Genomic DNA, 19625 nt, shown 5'->3' with positions numbered 1-19625 from the left:
GGGAACAAAAAGGCAATTTGTGTCTTTGGGTACAGACTTTTTAGGTGTTTTCATTCTATTTAAAGGTGCTCCTGGACCATTCACAGTCACTTGTGACAGTAGGAGTCCCATGGCATTAGGCAGGGAAGCTGCTGTGATGCAGCAAGAGGGCCCATCCTTCACTGTGCCCCTCTGGTGGGCTGCTTTTGCAGGGCAGATGGATATGCTGGAATCCTGCTTGTCCTGATGTGTGCAGGATGTGGAGAACCTCTGCCTCCAGATTTCTCTATTCCCCTGTAGAAGTGGTCATGTCCTCCTGCAAGGCAAAGGCAAGGAGCAAGATGGAACTGGCCCTTCATGCCTTATGTGGCTTGTCAGCTACCCTTGAGAACAAAGTGCTAATAGACCTGGGGCTGTGGAGCCTGGCATCTTCCTGGCTCTGTCAGCAGCCTCAGACAAGCATTTTTCCCCTCTCTGTCTCCACTCCTCATCCTTCTTCTAGCATAAAAATGATGTAGTAGGTGAGGCCAAGGACCCATCTAACCTCATTTTCCATCTCAGGAGCAAAAGCAGACAAATCTGTGTGATGATTCCCACCTCCACCTCATTTCCAGGTCTGGGGATTTCCTGAACTTGATGCTTATCTGGTAAATCGATCTGCTTTCTGGCATTTATCCAAGCTGACCTTGGGTTTCTTCGCATCCCCAGTCCTGCAAGGCACCTGAAATGATCCCTGCTCTTGCAGGTTGGCTGGCTGGACCTGGCTTGCGAGCAGACAGCTCCCATCCACCCTCCCCAAGCTTTCTGTGAGCTCATCCTTTTTCATTTTGTTCCGTGCAAGCCTCCGGCGTGCCGGGACAGCCCGGCTCTCCCCAGCCAGCACCGCTGTCCTGCCTGTGGAGGCAGCGGCGGCTGGGGGATGGAGCTGAGCGAGCGGGACGGGCAGGAAGAGTGTCTTCAGGAGCTGCAGCTATATTTTATTTTCCTAGGACGGTGCATGCAGGAGGTCCTCGGGGTGCTGTGCCCCGTCAGTGCGTCTCTCCCGATGGGGCAGGCGCCTGTCTGCGCTCCCTGGGCTGGGCTCTTGTTGTGAGTCAGCTCACGGCACACGCGCTCTTCCTGTTGGGAGTGACTCAGGTGGAGCAGCCGATAAAAAACGCACGAAAAAAAGGCCCCAGGTAGCTGGTGTGGAGCCCCGTCGGAACAGGCGCCTGGTGCTCCCCGGCACAAGAAATGGCCGCGTGCTGGCTCCTGTCCCTCGCCTGCCTCGCCGCGTCCCTCCGGCCCGCAGCCCTGAGCACACGCAGCGGAGAAGGTGAGGCTTCGGGAAGGGCGGCTGTTCCTGCTCTGATCCCGCCGGCAGATTGGGTCGCAGCTCTCTCCCCGTGCTGGAGAGTGCCGGGCGCGGGTTTGGGTGCGTGGCACCCTGCTAGGGCACTCTTCCCCTCTTGCCTTCGGGATTGATAGTGGATCCGCAGGTGCTTCTTAATTTTCCTCCAAGGTAAAATATCCCACGGGCAGTTGGTCTTAGTTTTGTCACTGGCATCCCCTTTCAATAACTTATTTATATGCAATTACCTTATTGCTGTCGGTATAGAGCTTTGCTCCCAGGGTAGGATGCAGGTATGAGCACGAGCATGGCCCAGGCAGTGGCTGATCTGCCCATCATTGCTGGAACCAAAACCTTCCCTGAGCCTGAAGAAGAGCTGGAAGCATCCAGGATCCAGTTTGCTCTAATAACATGGTGATGTTTGGATTTTGTGCAAGTCTGTGGGGCTCACAAGGTGCCACAGCCCTCCTGCATCTCATGAGAGACAGGAGTCTCCTGTGGCCCACAGACAGATGGTGAGCTTTAAAAATCCAGCAGATCCTCTTGCACATGCAAATCTCACATAGTGGAGTGTCATGGAGGGAGATTTAAACATGTTCAGCCCAGTGTAATTCAGCAATCAGAATTTCAGTCTCATTGGCCTGTAGTCTGGAGATGGGTATGTTTGGCCAAAATCAGATTTTTGCATGTATTTTGTAAATACTGAGTGATTTAATGTTTTTTTGGTCTCCAGTACTGATGTTCTGAAATAAGCTTCCTGGGCTTGAAGTTGAATTTTATCAGTTCTAAGTGTGATGCAATGGGAAATAAGTGCTGAATAAGTGTTTTGGTTTGGGTTTTTTTCAAAAGAAACAAAAAGACCTGCTTTGTTTTACATGCTAATTGGGTTAATTATTACATCAGCCTTAATTACATGCAAGTTTTAAAATACTGGTATAAATTCTTCCCCTGTTCTTTCCTGGCAGTGTGTAGGAAACTGCTGCTTTCCCAGCGACTCTTGAACCCATTTCTCTGTGTGTGTGAAGCTGACGGTCGACACCAGCCATGTTTTTATGCTGCAGCAGACTTTGAGTGGGTTAGGTGGTGTAACTTAGTCTTCTGAGGGAGCCCAGAAGCGCCAGGCAGGTCTTCCTGCAATAAGAAAGTTGTGAAGTCGGGCAATGGGGACACCCAGCCTTGAGGCAGCAGATGGGGCAGCCTTGTGGCTGTCCCAAGAGCACAGAGCAGGGAATGGCTTGTATTGACATGGAGACTTCATTGCATGCAAATCTGTGTTGTTCTCCTGATGGAACAAAGGATCTTTGCAGGTTGGCTCATGTGTACAGAGATGTTGGATCCTGACAGACCCAGGGCCACCCTCATTGTCTGGTTTTGTGAATTTAAGGAGACCCCTTAAGAGGCCTGAAGCTGCCTGTCTCCTTCTCCAAGCCTTTCTGATGTGAGAATTCACCTCAGCACAGCCATCAAGCATTTTTCATGCTTTATTCTGCGGGTGGGAGCTGGGGGAATGACATCTTCTTGGATGTGTGCCATGGATCTCCTGCATCCTGACATAGTGCTGAAAAAACCCAGCTGCAGAGCTTCTCAATTGAACATGCTCTTTCCCAGGGATAATCTCAGAGCAGAGCCTCAGGGCACCTGGATACAGAAGTGATCCTGTCCTCAGTTGGTCCTCATCCTCCAGCAGCTCCTTCCTGCCCCATCTCATTATCAATTCCAGTGCCTTGCTCTAGGTATGGATTAGTCTGCCTGAGCTCCTGGGTTTCTGGGAGATGACCAGGAGCAGACAGACCAGTGCGGTGGCGGCACTAACCTGCCACAGCATCTTAAATGGCTTTGAATCATCGAGACAGGAATTTGTTCCAGGGCTGGAGAGCTGGTTCCTAATGTGCTGCAGCAGTAGAGCAACATTGGTTGTTTTCATTCCCTGGGGGAATGGTGTTCATGCCTATAATTTAGGAACCTAGTAAATCCTCTGGACTGCGTAGACGTAGGGTGATGCATGGCTGGAGTTCAACTCAAAGAACCTTATGGGTCCCTTTCAACTTGAAATCTAGCTGGAGTGTGGAGGGATGGGGAGTGGGATCAACCCAAGTGAGATCTTTCTGCTGTGAAGGTGAGCACAAATACTTGAAGAAAGTCTCACACTGCTGCTCTCCACGGGTCCTTTGTGTTGTCCATGCCCTTTGGTCACTGGTAATGCTCTCTGAGGCTGGAGTTGCTTTCCCACACCCTAGAGGCATTCTAGAGGAATTCTGTGCCCACAGGTCCCCCCGCAGCAGGCTAGGGTGGCAGAAGATCTCCTGAGCTTGGTCTCTGTCTCCTGGCAGCCAGACTGCAAGAGAAGAGCTGTGTTTGCCAAAGTTGGAAAAATCTCTCTCCCCGTTTGCTGGTGCATGAGGTCATCTCTCCTCTTGGCAGAGGCTCTGCTGAGTGCCTCCCTCTGGAATGTGGGTGCTGATGGGTGTGTGGGAGGGTGGTGCCCAGGTGTGAGCACTGAGAGCAGAAGGCTTTGCCTGGTCCCAGGAATCACAGATGATGCAGAGGACAGGGACGTTGTACCCTGGGGCTGAGCTGTGCCAGAAGAGAGAGGGGAAGGAGGAGGCTTGGTGTGTATGAGTACAAGGTACTGTCTGCATCCATGCAGCAGGTTTCTGCCCATTTTTGGACTCCCTCCACCTTCTGTGCCCTCAGAGGTGACCTGAACAGGGTTTGGGTAGCTGGGGATGGCCTTTCCTGCCCCAAGAAGGCCAGCAGTGAGCAGAGCTCCTCAGAGGGAGGTCGAGGCTCCCATGGCAGCCACCATCAGGGTGGTTTGGAGCAGTTCCTCAGCAGGCTCTGTGCCCTGAGGACCTGGGTTTTTCCCTTGGGATGTTTCTTTCTCCTGCCTGTCTTTGCCAACTATTCTCTCAGCTGTGCCTGCTCTCCTCAGTGATCCTGAGGAGCATGTCTGGAGTAAAGGTCCTCGAGATTAAATGCTCCAGCACTGGCCACTGAGGGATTGCCAAGTAGGGGAGAGGTTGCTTCAAGAGAGCAGCTGGACAAGGCAGTGTAGTGCTGGAATGGGCACATCTGGTGAGATGCCTGAGTCTGACGTCCAGGGGGATCATCTGTCCTGGCTGTAGAGGAATGTAGAATCTCATGCCTGTTCTTCCTGCCATCCTCATGGAGCAGTGTGGGCAGCTGCAGTTTTTCTTCATGCTGAGGGAGGGTGGGGTGAGGTGACTTGTCCAATCCCGCCCAAACCTTCCTTGTTAATCTCCCTCTTGGCTGGCATGCTTCCGCCAAACTCCTTGGATCACAGACCTCTCCTCACCACCCTGCACTGCAGAGCTGGGTGGGGAGACCGGGTGGAAGTTGGTTGAGCTTTTCCTACTCAACACACTCCTGGTCAGAGGCTGGGTGAAACAAAGGATAACCTCAGGAATCTTTCCCTTTTCCCCAGAAGGTAAGCCATGCTTTTCTCAGGACAAGACTAGGGTTTTTTAAAAACCATCTCTGCTTATTCAATGTCCTGGTTGTGTTGCAAGTCCCGTGAAAGGATGGAGAACAGCCCTGGCCATGCTGTTGTGTGGATTGTGGCTACTGGGCTTAGGTCTGTCCATCCTGAGCAGTGAAATGGGGAATTCCTCCCCAGTGTGGGGATGCAGAGCATGGTGTGGGCACTGGGGTGGCTGATGGACACAGACATGGCAACAAACACAGAGGTGTGGGGAAGCAGCTCACTGTTAGCAGAGCGGGAAGGGGAAGTTTGCACTGCCTGCACTTGTTCCTTGCCCCTCAGGGTGGGATTGCTGCTGGTGCCTTCATCTCTAGGCATCATCTGAGATGTCTCTCTGCTCTCCTCTCCCCAGTGTGTGACTGCAATGGGATGTCCAGGCAGTGTATCTTTGACTGGCAGCTCCTGAGGGAGACGGGAAATGGGTACCGCTGCCTTGGCTGCCTGGGCAACACAGAGGGTGCCCACTGTGAGCGCTGCAAGGACGGCTTCTTCCGACGGTGGGGGGAGCAGTGCTGCCTGCCTTGCCTCTGCCACACCTGGGGTACGTGCACAGCTGCTGGGTGGGGTAAGGGGGCTTAAGGCACCTGCTGAGCACTTGAGCAGGTCAGGCTCTGGCTCTTTACATACCAGACCATGGGTTTCAAGACCCACTTGCCCTCTGAAATAATCACAAACTCACAGAATGGTTTGGGTTGGAAGGTGCCCATCCTAACCTGTCCCTCTTGTCTTTCTGCAGGTTCCCTCAGTCCACAGTGTGACGGTGATGGCCGGTGCAGCTGCAAACCCGGAGTGATGGGGGACAAGTGTGACCGGTGCCAGCCGGGCTTCGAGTCCCTGTCCAAGGCTGGGTGCTGGAGGAGTGGGCAGTGAGTGCTGGCCACCATCGGTGGCATGGGGCCAGCGGGAGGGCCAACCTCCAGAGTTCTTCTGGGGCCTGTGCTGGCTGAAAACACCCCCTGCAAAGGCAGAGTTGTTTTCATGGCAGCTCACGGACAACCTTAAGCCAACCATGCTAGGAGAGAGTGGGCCTGAGTGAGGCTGGACCTCTGTGCCAACCTGCAGGGATTGGTGTCCTGCAACACTATCCAAATCTGAACTTAGCCACTCTCTGAGGTGATGGTTTTATTACCCAGATAATGCTCAACAGTCGACAGCCATGTAAAACAAAACCTGCCCACTGTGGGGTTGTCTCGTGTTGGTGCCACTCACAAGGAGATGTGCATGCAAAAATCAACCCCTTCCTTTGCATGAAGCCCTGTTTAAGTATCTTTAGAAATGTTTCTGATCTGACTTCCTCAGCTGTGTCTTCTTCTTCCTCACCTCACCCTGCCATTGCTCCTTTCGGGTTGCTGGCAGGCAAAGGGTGTTGGCGAGAGAGGGCTGCCTGTTCCCCAGGTGCTGCTGCTTGGTGGAGCTCAGCCAAGGTCTGTTAAATTCAGCCAGGGTTTATTAAGCTCAGCAGAGCTTCACTTTGCTCTTGTAGGCAGGTCTGATGCTCTGGGATGCCCTGGAGTAGTAGCAGTAATGGGCACTGGCTCAACCTGGCACCCACAGTGCTGAAGATTCCATAAAGAGGTGGCTCTGCTGCTTATTTCCCCACTTCTTGCATAGGAATGGTAGCTGGGAGGGTTCTCCACTGTCTTGTGTAGTAGCAGGAAGCACTGAGCTCCCAGGTCAAGCTGGAAATTCAGGTAGAGGTTCCCACTGTACCTTTGCAGGAGCCTGCAGTGTGAGTGTGACCCGGCGGGCAGCACAGGAGACTGTCACTCCGGCCGCTGTGTCTGCAAGGAGAGTGCCACTGGAGAGCGGTGCCAGAGGTGGGTGTCAGGAGGATGTGCTGGACACTGCCTGACACAAGCCTCCTTCTCTCCACAGTTGCCTCCCTGGCAGTTCACCAAGTCTTAGAATGGTTTGGGTTGGAAAGGATGTTAGAGCTCATCTCATTCCACCCCCTGCCATGGGCAGGGACACCTTCCACTATCCCAGGCTGCTCCAAGCCCCATCCAGCCTGGCCTGGGACACTTCCAGGGGTCCAGGGGCAGCCACAGCTTCTCTGGGCAACCTGTGGCAGGGCCTGCCCACCCTCACCAGTTTCTTCCCAGAATCCAATCTAGCCTTGCCCTCTGTCAGGTTGAAACCATTGCACACACCCATCTCGCCATGGCGATGACCTTGAACCCTGCCAATGGCTGTATTGCATCAGAGGAATGGTTGTGTGGGCCAGTAGAAGGAGAAAATTATTTGAACACTGTCACCTTCTTGCATTTTCCCAGGTGCAAGCGACACTTCTATAACCTGGATGCCAGAAACCCTGCAGGATGTTCCCCCTGCTTCTGCTATGGGCACTCAGTCACGTGTATCAGTGCGGACAACCACAGTGTCCACAACATCACCTCTACCTTCCAGCAAGGTGAAGCCCAAGCAGGACATTCCTATGGCTCCTGGGCATGTTTGCCATCCCTTCTCTTCAATGGGCTGGAGGAACCACGTGGTTCACAGCCCTGCTGGAAGTCAGCCTTGGGCTATGCTTGCTCCTTGGGTGCTCATCCAACCTGCCTGCCGGTGGCTGCAGCAACCCTGCTTTGATGGGATGGCTTGGTCATAGGCAGAAGTAGGGTCCAAGTGTTGCAGGGAGCATAGGGTTCCTTCATTATGTCTTTCCTGCCACTTGGAAGTGCTCAGCCTGGCTGGTTTACAGAGGTGTGGGCACAGGGATACTTGTGCTACCCCATCAGAGGTCAGGGGTAGGAAGCTGGAGAATTTTGATAAGACAGCTCAAGAAAGTTTCTGGAATCCTAGAAACACCTTCCCTGTCCATGCTGACTGCTCCTTGTTGGTGCTCCAGGTACCGAGGGCTGGCGAGGTGTCCATGAAAGTGGCTCCCCAGCCCAGCTCCAGTGGTCCCCACGCCACCAGGATGCCTTCATAGCGGCAAGGAGATCAGAGCCAATATACTTTGTGGCGCCTGGTAGGTGTGGGATCAGTGGTGGGCATGGTCTGATCCCATGAACTGAGCCTTTAGGAGGAAGATTTTAAGCCTTTGATTTGCTTTTGCAGCAAAATTCCTTGGGAACCAGCAGCTGAGCTATGGCCAGATGCTCTCCTTCGATTACCGCCTGGACCGAGGGGGACGTCAGCCATCTCCATATGACGTGGTCCTGGAAGGACATGGCCTGAGAGTCACTTCTCCCTTCTTGCCCCAGGGAAGGGTCCTGCCCTGCGGCATCAGCCAGACATACACAATCAGGTAAAGTGGGAAGCTGGGGTGTTTGGGGCAGGGGGAGCAAGAATGGTTGTGGCTTCAAGGAGCTCCTGGGTTCAGCTGCGATCCCTTGGAGGTGGCAAATGGCTGCCTGGTTTGGGTTGGATGCATCTCAGGTGCTTCTGTCCTGGATAAGGAGGTTACTTTGTGAGAGGAGCAACAGAAAATGTGGCTTGAGGCTGGGTTGGGTTCTTGGCTCAAGATCAGTTGCATGCATGGAGGTTGTTGCCCAAAGCCTTGAGCTCCCAGGAGGAAGATGGGCAAGGGCTGCTGTGTTTTTTTGGAGGAGGTATCTCATTTTTTTGAAACCAGTTTCACTTCCCCCCTCTTCCGCGGCAGGCTGGACGAGCACCCAAGCAGCAAGTGGAGCCCAAGACTGAATCACTTTGAATTTCGCAGGCTGCTGGGAAACCTGACAGCCCTCTGGATCCGAGCCACTTTTGGGGAGTACAGTAAGTACAGAGAGCGCTTGCAAGCACGAGCTTGGCTTTTCCTCGTTGTTGGAGACAAGAAGTCTCTGGATGGATACATCTTTGCTAAAATTTATTAAAACATAATAGTAAGTGCTCCAAGGGGGCAAAATTAAATAGCAAAGAGATTGAACAGGATGGCAACTGATTTGGTTGCTCCATTTGCCCATGGGCATTGCAATAGAATGTACGACCTGTGCAGGTCCTGGCTGTGGGGGTTGTGCAGCTGGAGCTGCTGTTCCCCGCGGGTGACTGGCTGTACTTCCGTCCAGGCACCGGCTACATCGACAACGTCACCCTGGTGTCGGCACAGCCCGTCCCCGGTGTCCCCGCCCCGTGGGTGGAGCGCTGTCAGTGCCCGGCGGCGTACAGGGGGCAGTTCTGTGAGAGCTGTGCCCCTGGCTACCGCAGGGACGCCCCCGGCCAGGGGCCCTTCGGCATCTGCGTGCCCTGCAATTGCCAGGGGGGAGGAATTTGTGATCCTGACACCGGTAAGAGAAGCCAGCACCACACTGTGCTTGTAGGCTGTATGGGCACGCAGGGAAGCTGCCTGTGTCCCGAGAATAGAGCTGTGGGGAGTCGAGACTACTAACTTCACAGAAATTTCTTCACGGTAGGGGTCATTAGATATTGTAAGGGGCTGCCTAGGGAGGTGGTGAAGTCATCATCCCTGGAATGTCCAGGGAAGGACTGTACGTGTCACTCAGTGCTCTGGGCTGGTTGACAAGATGGGGATCTGCCACAGGTTGGAGTCAATGATCTTGGAGGGCTTTTCCAACCTTAATCATTCTGTGATTCTGTGACTCTGTCTGTGATCATGATTCTGTGGCTTGGGTCTGAAATGTGGGGACCATCTGAGACAAAACTCCCCAGAGCCTAGAAGCACTGCAGTCAGATGCATTTGGAGAAAACTGGATTTAGATGATGCATGTTGGAGAGAGAGAAAACATCTCCTGCTGCCCAGATAGCAATATTTCTTCACTTCTGACTTCTTATTTGAAAGTTAAGCATGGCCTTAGGTTGGATAGAGCTTGAGTAACCTGGTTTAGTTGAAGAAGTCCTTGCCTATCACAGGGGAATTGGACTAGATGACCTTTAAAGGTCTCTTCCAATGCTAACTACTTCATGATTTTATGTGCTGCATGGTTTGGGCATGGTGGGGATCTGAAGAGATCTCGTGGAGGTTGCTGGACCATGCGTGCTTGTGTTGCTGTGGCTGGAGTGGTGGAGTGGTAGAGAATGTCCCACCAGGAATGTGAGTAAACTGCCCTAAGCCCATTCCTTGCTCCTCCAGGTGAGTGTTACTCAGGAGATGAAAACGTGGGCAATGGTGTCAGCTGCCCCTTTGGCTCCTACCGAGACCCCCAGCAGCCGCACAGCTGCAGGACCTGCCCCTGTGGGCTTGGCCAGGGCTGCTCCGTGGGGCCAGGCAACGAGGAGGTCGTCTGTGACCACTGCCCTCCTGGAGCTGCTGGTAATGCCCTTCTCCTTGCTTCTGCTCTGCCTTTTTCTACAGGGCTGCTTGGAGCTGGGCAGATCCACACCATCCTCTCAGCTGGGCTTGCCTACGACACTGCCACTCCTGCCTGTGGTGGGGTTTTTGAGCCCCAAGGGCTGGGTAAACACACCTTGTCCTGCTCCGGGCAAAGTTCTCATCTAAATGTAACATGGATGGGGAAAGGATGGGTGGGAGAGGGAGTGGAACAAAAAATAAAGAAGAAACCAAATAGGAAATTACTTGTACAAGGTCATTTGTGGCACCCAACTTTCGAGAGCGTCGTGTGTTGACCGTGGTGGTGATGATAGCGGAGCAGCTGTTGTGCCACCCCTGATGGGGTTGAACGCCCCCATTTCTGCCAGCCTCTGTCCCCGGGAACAAGCATTAACTTCTGCTCATCTCTCCTTTCCCAGGTGCCAATTGTGAATACTGTGCTGATGGTTATTTTGGAGATCCAGCGGCTTCCCAGCCCTGCCAGCTGTGCCGGTGCAATGGCAACGTGGAGCCCAACGCCGTGGGCAACTGCGACCGCCGGACTGGCGAGTGCCTCAAGTGCATCTACAACACTGCTGGCTTCTACTGTGACCGCTGCAAGGATGGCTTCTTTGGGAACCCCTTGGCCCCCGACCCTGCCGACAAGTGCAGAGGTGAGACCCAGGCACAGTCTGAGCTGGGGATGAGTAAGAAGCTCCATGACCAGCTATGGAGTGGTTTGATGGGAAGGAGGATGCTGGAAAGTGGGAATGGTGAGCAGGAACCAAAGCACAGGGCTAAATGGTGGGAGGGAAGTAGGGAGGGATGTGCTGAGGCTTGAGGTGGGTCCCAGCCCCCCTGAACCTGTGTTGCTCCGACCTGCAGCCTGTGCCTGCGACTCAATTGGTGCTGAGCCCCTGAAGTGCAGGAGTGATGGGAGCTGCATCTGCAAACCTGGCTTTGAGGGTCCTCGCTGTGAAGAGAGGGAGTGCCCAGCTTGCTATGGCCAGGTGAAAGTGCAGGTGAGCATCTGTGCCAGCCTCAGGGCCACTGAGCAGCAGGGAGTGCAGGGATTCGCTCACCCTGAGTGTCTCCTACTGTGCTCCTCAAGCATCTTCTCCTGGTACAAGTGAAATGTGAATTCAAACCTTGGCTTTGTATCTGATTCAACCAATCCTTTGTGCCCCATCCTAAAATGAGCCTTCATTTCGGTCTCTGTCCTCGGGCCTGACTGTGGCCCTGGTTCCCACCCTGGTCTTTCCCCCATGGGTTTGGTGTCCCGCTGGCTGATGGCCTGGTCTGTGGTTGCAGATGGAGCTGTACCTGCAGCAGCTGGCGGAGCTGGAGCTGCTCTTCTCAGAGGTGCGAGCTGGTGGTGGGACTGAGAACCAGGAGCTGGAGGGGAGGATGCTGGTGGCCGAGGAGATGCTGCGGACCATCCTCAGGGAAGCTGTGAGCCTGCAAGGTACCACCCGCCCACCACCCTTGGATGGGGCCATCTGGGCTGTCTCAGGGAGGGTTTTGCTGCCTGGGCATTTTTGCTCAGCAATAAGTTTCTCTTCAGCCTTTCTCATTCCTTCTCACCAGCCTCCGACAGGTCTCTGGAAGGCCGTGTGGCCAGGATGAAGGGGCAAGGATCCAGCTCCCAGAGTCACTTGGATGAAACCAAGGCAACAGTGCAGAGACTGAGGTCTCTGGGGAGCCAGTATGAGAGGCAGGTGCAGGAGACCCGTCAGCTGCTGGAGAGAGCCAGGCTGGACCTGGATCACAGTGGAGCCACTCTCCGTCAGGTGGTAAGAACATCCTCGTATGACACGCTCCTAGTCGAGCTCAGGGCTGGAAAAAAAATCAGCAGAGAAACTAAGGATTTAAAGAATTACATGTTGTTTTGTGAATGTGGGTGTTCTGGTGGTCCTTTCTTAGGGGTTGGAACCTTGAGAGGAGCTGGCAGGGGTCTTTGGGGGCGGTGGAGGTTTAACAGGCTGTAGTTGCCTCTTTCACTGCCACATTGTATGGAGAGCAGGGAAGAGCACTCACACCTCTCTTCCTTCCTCCCTCCTCAGACCATTCCTGTTTCAAGCTTTCCTGGAAGCTCAAATCAGTTCTTGCTGCTGGCCCAGGAGGCTCTGAGACTGGCCAACAGGTGAGTTGCTCCCACTGTTAGGCGAGAGGAGGGGAACTGAGATCCTGCTAGGTGCCCAGAAGGTGCTTTTTTGGAGGGTCCTTGCCTAGGTTCTGGTTGACATCTGCCACAGCCTCTGTGCCAGCCCTGGAACAGGGGAAGATGGAGCTGCTGGGCAGTCTTTGCTGCCCTATAGAGTTGTCCTCAGCTGTCTTTAAAGGTTGGAATTGGATGTGATTTAGAAGCATCTTTGGGATCAGAGTTTGGCCCTTGGATGTCCAGTTGGAACAGGGAGCTTCTGCCATCCCCAATGTTCCTCTATCCTTGGGAGATGCAGGAGGAACAAGCAAAATACAGGTCCCCTTTGCAGACATGCTGTGTTTCCCAAGGAGGTGCGATCCAGCATCAGTGAATGCAACAGCAAAGGAAGGTGATGGAGAAAACCTGGGTGGGAACCCTTTCTGACAAGCCCCCTCTGCTCTGCAGCCACATACAAGCAGCCAATGCCATTGACCAAGCTGCAAAGGTGGCGCGGGAGGATGCGTGGCAGGCACTGGAGCTGCTGCGCGCGGCCACTGGTGGAGAGGCCGCCTCGGGTTCCCAGCCAGGGCTGCTCGAGAGGTGAGCATGGGCTGCCTCAGCCTGAATGTCATGTGTGGACATGGGAGGGAGGAGGGGGAGGGTCAAGAATCTGGGCCCCTTTCCTGCCTCCCCATCTGAGCTGCAGAAATGTGCAGTTGGAGGCAGGGAATTCGCTGGCACATCTGAGGGGTGGAGCTGGATGGTTGGCAGCTCTGTGGAGCATTTGCTTCCCACCTCACAGCCCTCAATGCTCCTGGTATCCTGCCTGCAGCTGGGGGAAGGGGTTTAACACCACATGTGTGGACAGGCTTCTGGGGGTGAATTCCATGTGTGGTTGAAAATCTGGGCTGGGTTTAGCCTGAGGGTGAATTTAAGCCCATGGTGGCTCTTTTGGTCAGACTTGGCCTCTCCAGAGCCCACCACAGTGGTGCTGGGACTTAGCACACCATGGATGGGATGTGAGCAACTGCCTTGAGGGAAGTTAAGAAGTTGAACAGGGATGTGCAGGAGAAAACATACAGGCAGGGATTAGCAGAGCCACCCTGGAGCCTGTGAGGGTTCAGCTATGTGAAACAACCTTTGGTTTTGGAGTGGGAGTAAGGAGCCAGCTGATGCCCTGCTCATTGGAGGGATTGGGATGCAGGGAATGTTTGCAACTGGTTTTTTCTGTGTGATAAATCTTCATGGGGCCTTGGAGAATGTGAACGAGTCAATGTAGATGGTAGTATTAATGCTGGGGTGGGAGGCTGGTAGCTTGGCTGGTACCAGGCTCTCCAACCTCACATCTGTACAGATATGAGGAGCTCAAGTCACTGGCTGGAGGCCTGAAGGCTGATGCTGATGGAATAGCCTCCGAGGCAGACACAGCTTATCAGGGCAGCCTGGTGCTCCTCAGCTCCCTGTCCCACCTGATAGAGACAGACATCGGGTCCTTTAAGGTGAGGGTTTTGTGCCTGTCAGACCAGGAGATCCCCTTTTGCTCTTCCTGATGCCCTCCCTGCTATCCTACCACCAGCTCAGCCCTTCCCAGGGTTCCATCCCTGTTGGAGAGCCACTAGATAGGCATCTTCCTACCCTTTTCCCCCTTTTGCCCATGGTTCCTGGTGGGCACTGTGGAGATGCTGGGGACCCCACTGTGTCTCTGTTTCAGGAGGAAGCCTCGAGGCTGAAGCAGGACGCAAGTGCCCTGTTGGTCCTGGTGGACACCTCCCTGGCCCAGTACCGAGGGCTGCAGAGCCGCATGGGGCACTGGGAGGAGGAAGCCAAGCAGCTGCTACGAGGGCAAGAGGGCGAGAGAGCGGTAAGAGGTTGGCTGGCGAGAGGTCATCCCCAGCAGAAGCTGCAGCCTTGGGAGGATGCCTGTGGCTCCCCCCACACTGTCCTTGCTCAGCTGTCAAAGGCAGCTTTGCCTGCCTGGTGCAGGATTGGACCCTTCCTTGGGGCTCGTCTTCAGACCTCAGTGTGTGCAGGGAGCTGATGGTGCAGGGTCTCACCTGCACGTCTCCTCGATGTAAGGCAGGTCGAAGGCTTGCTCCTGCAAAGATTAGGGCTAAGATGACTCGGGATGGCTGGAGCTGGTTGAGGAGCACCGGCACAAGCTTCTGATGGCAGATCAGGCTGTTGTAGTCTTGATTAAGGGGCAAGAGCAAGCCTTTTTGGGAAGTCTGTTCCCCTCATTGGGAACAGACTGATGGGTCTCTTCCAGCCCAGCTCCTCCCAGACTGCTCTGGGACCATGTGATGCTCCCACACCATGTCCTTCACCCAGCCTTTGTGTCCCTTGATATGTTGCAGAAGCTGACGCAGCTGCTGTCCCAAGCCACCCTAGCCAGAAGCACAGCCCTGCAAGCTGTGAGCGCTGGCAATGCCACCTTCTTCGAGGTGGAACAGATCCTCAAGAGCCTCAAGGGTAACATCCTAGAAACCCTTCCTTTTCTTTTCCGTGTGGGATCTCACAAAGGTAGTATGGCTTCATTTCCACATGCGTTTCTTCCAGAGTTCAACCTGCAAGCAGGTGACAAGAGGAGGGAAGCCAAAGATGCCATGAGGAGGCTGCCCATTATCAGCAGTATAGTCACCAGTGCCAGGGAAAAGACAGACCGAGCCGTAGGGATCCTGGGCAGCGCCGCTTCCGAGTCCAAGGCAGCCAGCAGCGTGGTGGGAGAGGTGAAGGAAATCACCATGGCGATCCAAGAGGTGAGGACAGGCTCTGGTGCTGTTGCTGTCAGAAAAGGATTTGGAAGGGGAAAAACATGGAACAAGAGGAGATAGTTGGCAACTTCATGGTGGACCTGATGGGTTGATTTTAGAGCTGAAGTTTCTCTACAGTGGGTCCTGCAGATACCAGTTTGGCTGTAGATGATCTCTGCACATTTCTTCCATGAGGATCTCTGTGGCATCTCACTGTAGCCGCCTTTCCGGGACCAAGGGGATTTTTCCACTCCTGCAGCCAAAGTCACTGGCAGGCTTATGAGGTCCCAAAACTGGTGTTTGTGGGTTCACCTCCCAGATGTGTGTTGTCATTCCCCAGGGATTTGCTGATGTGTGAGGGAGGGATTGAGCCATGGACATAAAACAACTCTGGAGCAACTGGTGGGAGAACATGAGGACAGCTTGTGATACTTTTAGGTCCCTTGTAGAAGGAACCAGTTTCTACCACCTCCCTATTCTGGTGCACCCAAAATGATTTTGGCTGTGTTCTGCCCCTCTGAAAGTGCCTTTTCCTTCCCTAGGAGATTGCCCAGCTGAAGGTGGAAGCCAACAAGACGGCTGATGGCGTCCTTGCCCTGGAGAAGGCAGTGGCCATCCTGCGACATGAGGCCAAGGAAGTAGATGATGAATTTGAGAGGAAACTCTCAGAGGTTGAGGTGGATGCTGCTGCGATAGAGAAGGTGCGTTCCTATCTCCTTTGCTTTGTCCCCTTCCCTGTTGACTTGTGGGCTTGATTTCACCTTACAGCTGCTGCCTTTCCTCCTTCAGACAGCTCAGGAAGCTCAGAGGGTCCATGACAAGGCTGGCCAGGCAGGGGCAGCTGTGCAGCAGATGCTGAGTGCCCTGGAAGAGCTGCTGCATCTGATGAGTAGGTTTTGCGATGCCACTGTGGGATGTGGATGGAGACAGGCCCCCACTGGGGTCGAAGCAGGGCTTCTGGGAATTGAGTGGGAAGCTGAATTACATGATGCCTGTGAACAGGCTGGGCAGCAGGGTGGAGATGAAGTATCTAGAAAGATCTAGTCCTCAGCCTCCATCCATGCTTTCCTATTCCTTGTTTTCCTTTTGTGCAAAAGACCAGCCTGGTGCTGTGGATGAGTATGGCCTGAGGCAGCTTGAGGCGAACTTCAGCAAAGCCAAAAGCAGAAGCAAGCAGCTGAAGGCAGAGATGTCGGAGCTGGAGCAGACGGCTGTGCTGCAGAAGGTCTGGGTGCGCACGCTGGAGAGCAGCATTGATCACATCCTGGCTGATATTAAGAACCTGGAGGATATCCAGAAGAGTCTTCCTCCAGGCTGCTACAACACAAAAGCCATTGAATTGCCATGAGCGAGCTCTGGAAAGGCTGCAGCACCTGCCAGGCTGAAGGCAGGAGGGCCTCCCCAAATCTGGCAGAACTGGCTGCATGTGGTTGTGTTAAACTGATCCTTACACTCAAGATCAGTGTGGCAGATGAAGTTCACAGTGTCCCGCTGGCCCTGGAGAGTCTGTAATTTTTCAAAGTGCTCCGTCCCTCGCTCGTGGGAGGAAGGAGACTCCTGGTTTGTGAAGGTGCTACTGTCTGAAGAACAGCCCATTCCTACCATGTTTCTCTGAGGTGCAGAGTTAAGTGTCAACCTTGTGAGTTTGCACAGTTCAGAGCCTGAAGTTCATGACCAAGAGGTTCTCCATCACCTGTGGATACCCTGTCCTGATCTGGCACACACAGAAGGACTAGAGTCTCTGTCCATACTTTTGACACTGCCACCACCAGCTCCTCCTCCTGTTCTCCATGGGGTTTTCCTCACCTTCGGGAGCTCAGGAGGCAGGGAGCAAGCAGCATGAGAGGCTGCTGGGGGAGATGGGTTCTGAGTTGTGGCACTGGTGATGCTTCATGTGGTAACTCCTCCCAGGCTGGTAGTCCTCCCCTTGCTGGGAGTGGTGCTGGCATGCTGTGGCTCTTGAACTTGAGAACCCTGTCCCATCCTGCTGTAATCTGATTTCATTAGTTTAAAAATACTGAAAATGTCCTGAATGTGTCTCCACCTCTGGTTTGGTGCTGCCTGTCCTCCCTCCCTCATGGTGCTGTATGTTTCTCAGAGGCCACCATCACCACTATGGTAGTTCTCCGCAGTGGTGTCCCGCTGTTCATCTCAGCAGAGCTCAGAGGAGCCAAAGACCATAGTGCTCCCTTCACCCTTCACTGCAGCTTTCATGTGGGTCCAGCTGCATTCTGACACTGCTCCCACCTTCCTTCAGATGCCGTGCAGGGGAAAAAAGTTTCAGGGGAAGTAAGTGCTACCAGATGCTGGAAGCTGAAGCTCTATTGGAGCCCCTCCCCTGCGTGACGGTGAAAGGGGAGGTCCCAGATGCAGAAGGACTCACTCATCCCTTCGTATCTCTCAAGTCTTTGATAAAGCAGCATCTATGCTTTTGCTTTGTGATGTACCGAGTATCATGTTTGCTTTACACTTTAAGTGAGATGTATTTTAGCCCCTGGCATGTGTCCCTTCTCCTATTGTACAGCATAGGGAGAGCTATTATGGGCCTGACTATTTTTCTATGAGTTGGGTTTTTTGAAAGGTAGGAGGTCAGTAAATGATAAATACTCTTGGGTAGATCTTGCCTACCACTTTATTTTTTCAGGCTCCCTCATTTGGGGGGATTTGGCCATGGGTTATGCCAGCAGTGCAGGCATTTGCTTTTTTTGTGCTGACTTGGTCTTGGGGCTGTTTTAAAATCACACCAGTAACATCTCTGTTTTGTTTTGTTTATTACATAATTTAAACATTTTGCTGATAAAGTATTTTTTTGTCAATGACCATTTTTTCATATAGCAACAGGAAAAAAAGAAAAAAAGGCTCCAAAACTTTTGACAAAGGTGAAACTGGTGGCATGGCAACTTCAACCCCTTTCCCTCCCCCCTTTATTTATTTTCTTTCCCCAAAAGACGTTTGAAGTTCATTTCACTTTCAGCAAAGTGCACTGTTTAAAAGGGGAGGTTCAAAGACCAAAACCCATGAGCTTCTTCCCACACCTCCCCTGCAACCCGGAAACCCCAATCCTCACCTCCCCAGAGGTCACAGATGATTATTTTCTTCCCATGCCCACCCAAAGACATTTTTCCAAACCAGTCCCAGAGCTGAAGGCCCTGTTACAAATCCCCTGTGCCTCCCCCCGTCCTGTGAGTTTTACTGAGCAGATACATGAAGGTAAGAACAGTAGGACAGAACAAACTCATCATCCCCACAACTAAGCCACGCCATCCCAACCACGTGGATCAGGAGGCCATGGCATCCCCATGTCCTCTCCCATGTACTGGAGGGAGGGAGGGAGGGAGGATCAGAGAGGGCTCTCAGATGTGATCCTTTCTTCCCTTCCTTCCTCCCTTCCTCCCTCCCTCCCTTCCTCCCTTCCTCCCTTCCCTTTCCTTTGTTTAATTTTCTGTGTCTTTCCTCGGGGAAAACCCACTGTCTTTGCTCCCTCTTCAGAGGTGTTGCTCCCTAGGAGGTTCAGTTCCTTTGTGTGTTTTGGGGTCTGCTTGCCACCGTTGCTGCTTCTTCGGCTTGGAGCTAAGAAACATGGGACATCTGGCAAGGAGGAGAGGCTGCTGTCTGGGATAACTTGTGTGTTGGAGTGCAGAGGGAGAGGAGGCTGACAAACAGAATGTGTGAGAACAGCAGGTGGAGAGGAGTCCAGTGAGTGGCTGACATACGCTGGGTGTCTCAGGATGAGGTGTCACCACTAAGGGAGCTCGGTGGGGTGGTGGTGGTGACCAGCTCAGACTGGCTGAAGGCCTCCCTGAAGCAGAGTCCCCCACACACCTGCTACCCTCTCTGCTTTGGCATCTCCGTATCTCCTCATCCTATGGGATACGTATGCAAACACCTGGAGATACCAGAGCTGGCTCTGAGGGATTCAGCTGCCAAATTTAGAAGAGTTCCCAAACAAATCTCTCCGTGCAGAGAGAAATCCCTGACAAGGAAAGACCTCTTCCGGCCTTTGGGTGAGTCACATCACTTCTGTCCTTCTGAGAAGGGCTGTTCCCTCCTGAGAAGTTGTCAGCTACTGCTCCTAAAATCCTGTCTGCTGCAAGGACCCTGTGGCTGTGGATTTCCTTGTTTGTCCAAAGCTGCTTGCTGTTCCCAGGATGCCAGCAGCACCCAGCAGGTCACCAAATTTAGCACAAAGTCCCACCTTTGGAGCTTGCCTGAGAGCTACTTGTGACCCTTTGAGGACTTTTAAGGGACCAAAAAAAAAAAAAAAAATCGTATCTTTCCTTGAAACACCCTGGAAAACTCTCAGCCACAGGCTGCGGGACTCTACCCAAAGTGATACAAGTCTCCAGGGAGCAAAGGGAGAGGAGAAAGTGAGGGCTAAACCTTCCTCATGGCTGTGACCTTCCTCAGGAGCTGTTCAGGGTGCTTGTGCCCTAGGGATAATCAGCAGGACAAGGCCCTGCTCCAGCAACCCTCCTCTCCACAACAGTAACTGCACCATGTTACCTGTCCTGCTTTTACTGTGAGCATCTCCAGTAGGGTCCATCCCCGGCATTGGGGAGCATATCACAGGCAGGAGCAGGACCCTGGCTTGTCTCAAGGGATGTGCAAAGTAGCCAAAGCTGGTTTGGGAAGGGGAGGTTATCATGCATTTAATGAACTCTTCAAGGAGAGGAGGAGAGTAGGAGTGGCAACAGAAGACGGACTGAGCAGAAATGGAG

At 53.4% G+C, this 19625-nt stretch overlaps 1 protein-coding gene across 1 annotated transcript; it reads left to right on the top strand.

Moving 5' to 3' along the window:
• Window positions 1-1212: 1212 nt before the first annotated feature.
• Window positions 1213-16255, top strand: LAMC2 (laminin subunit gamma 2; the record flags this gene model as incomplete). The annotated part of the gene is made up of 23 exons (XM_082287348.1): window positions 1213-1294; window positions 5164-5352; window positions 5548-5677; window positions 6530-6628; window positions 7085-7221; window positions 7657-7779; window positions 7869-8058; window positions 8413-8525; window positions 8816-9034; window positions 9838-10017; window positions 10455-10688; window positions 10900-11036; window positions 11326-11479; window positions 11602-11807; window positions 12078-12157; window positions 12623-12757; window positions 13512-13656; window positions 13869-14018; window positions 14512-14626; window positions 14714-14913; window positions 15450-15608; window positions 15697-15796; window positions 16005-16255. The coding sequence occupies 23 exons, from the start codon at window positions 1213-1215 to the stop codon at window positions 16253-16255; spliced, it is 3528 nt and encodes a 1175-aa protein (XP_082143474.1).
• Window positions 16256-19625: the final 3370 nt, after the last annotated feature.

The sequence above is a fragment of the Coloeus monedula genome (assembly GCF_965178545.1).
Source record: "Coloeus monedula genome assembly, chromosome: 9".
Taxonomy (NCBI): domain Eukaryota; kingdom Metazoa; phylum Chordata; class Aves; order Passeriformes; family Corvidae; genus Coloeus; species Coloeus monedula.
The sequence above is the reverse complement of the archived record's forward strand: the minus strand, read 5'-3'. Positions and strand labels throughout refer to the sequence as shown.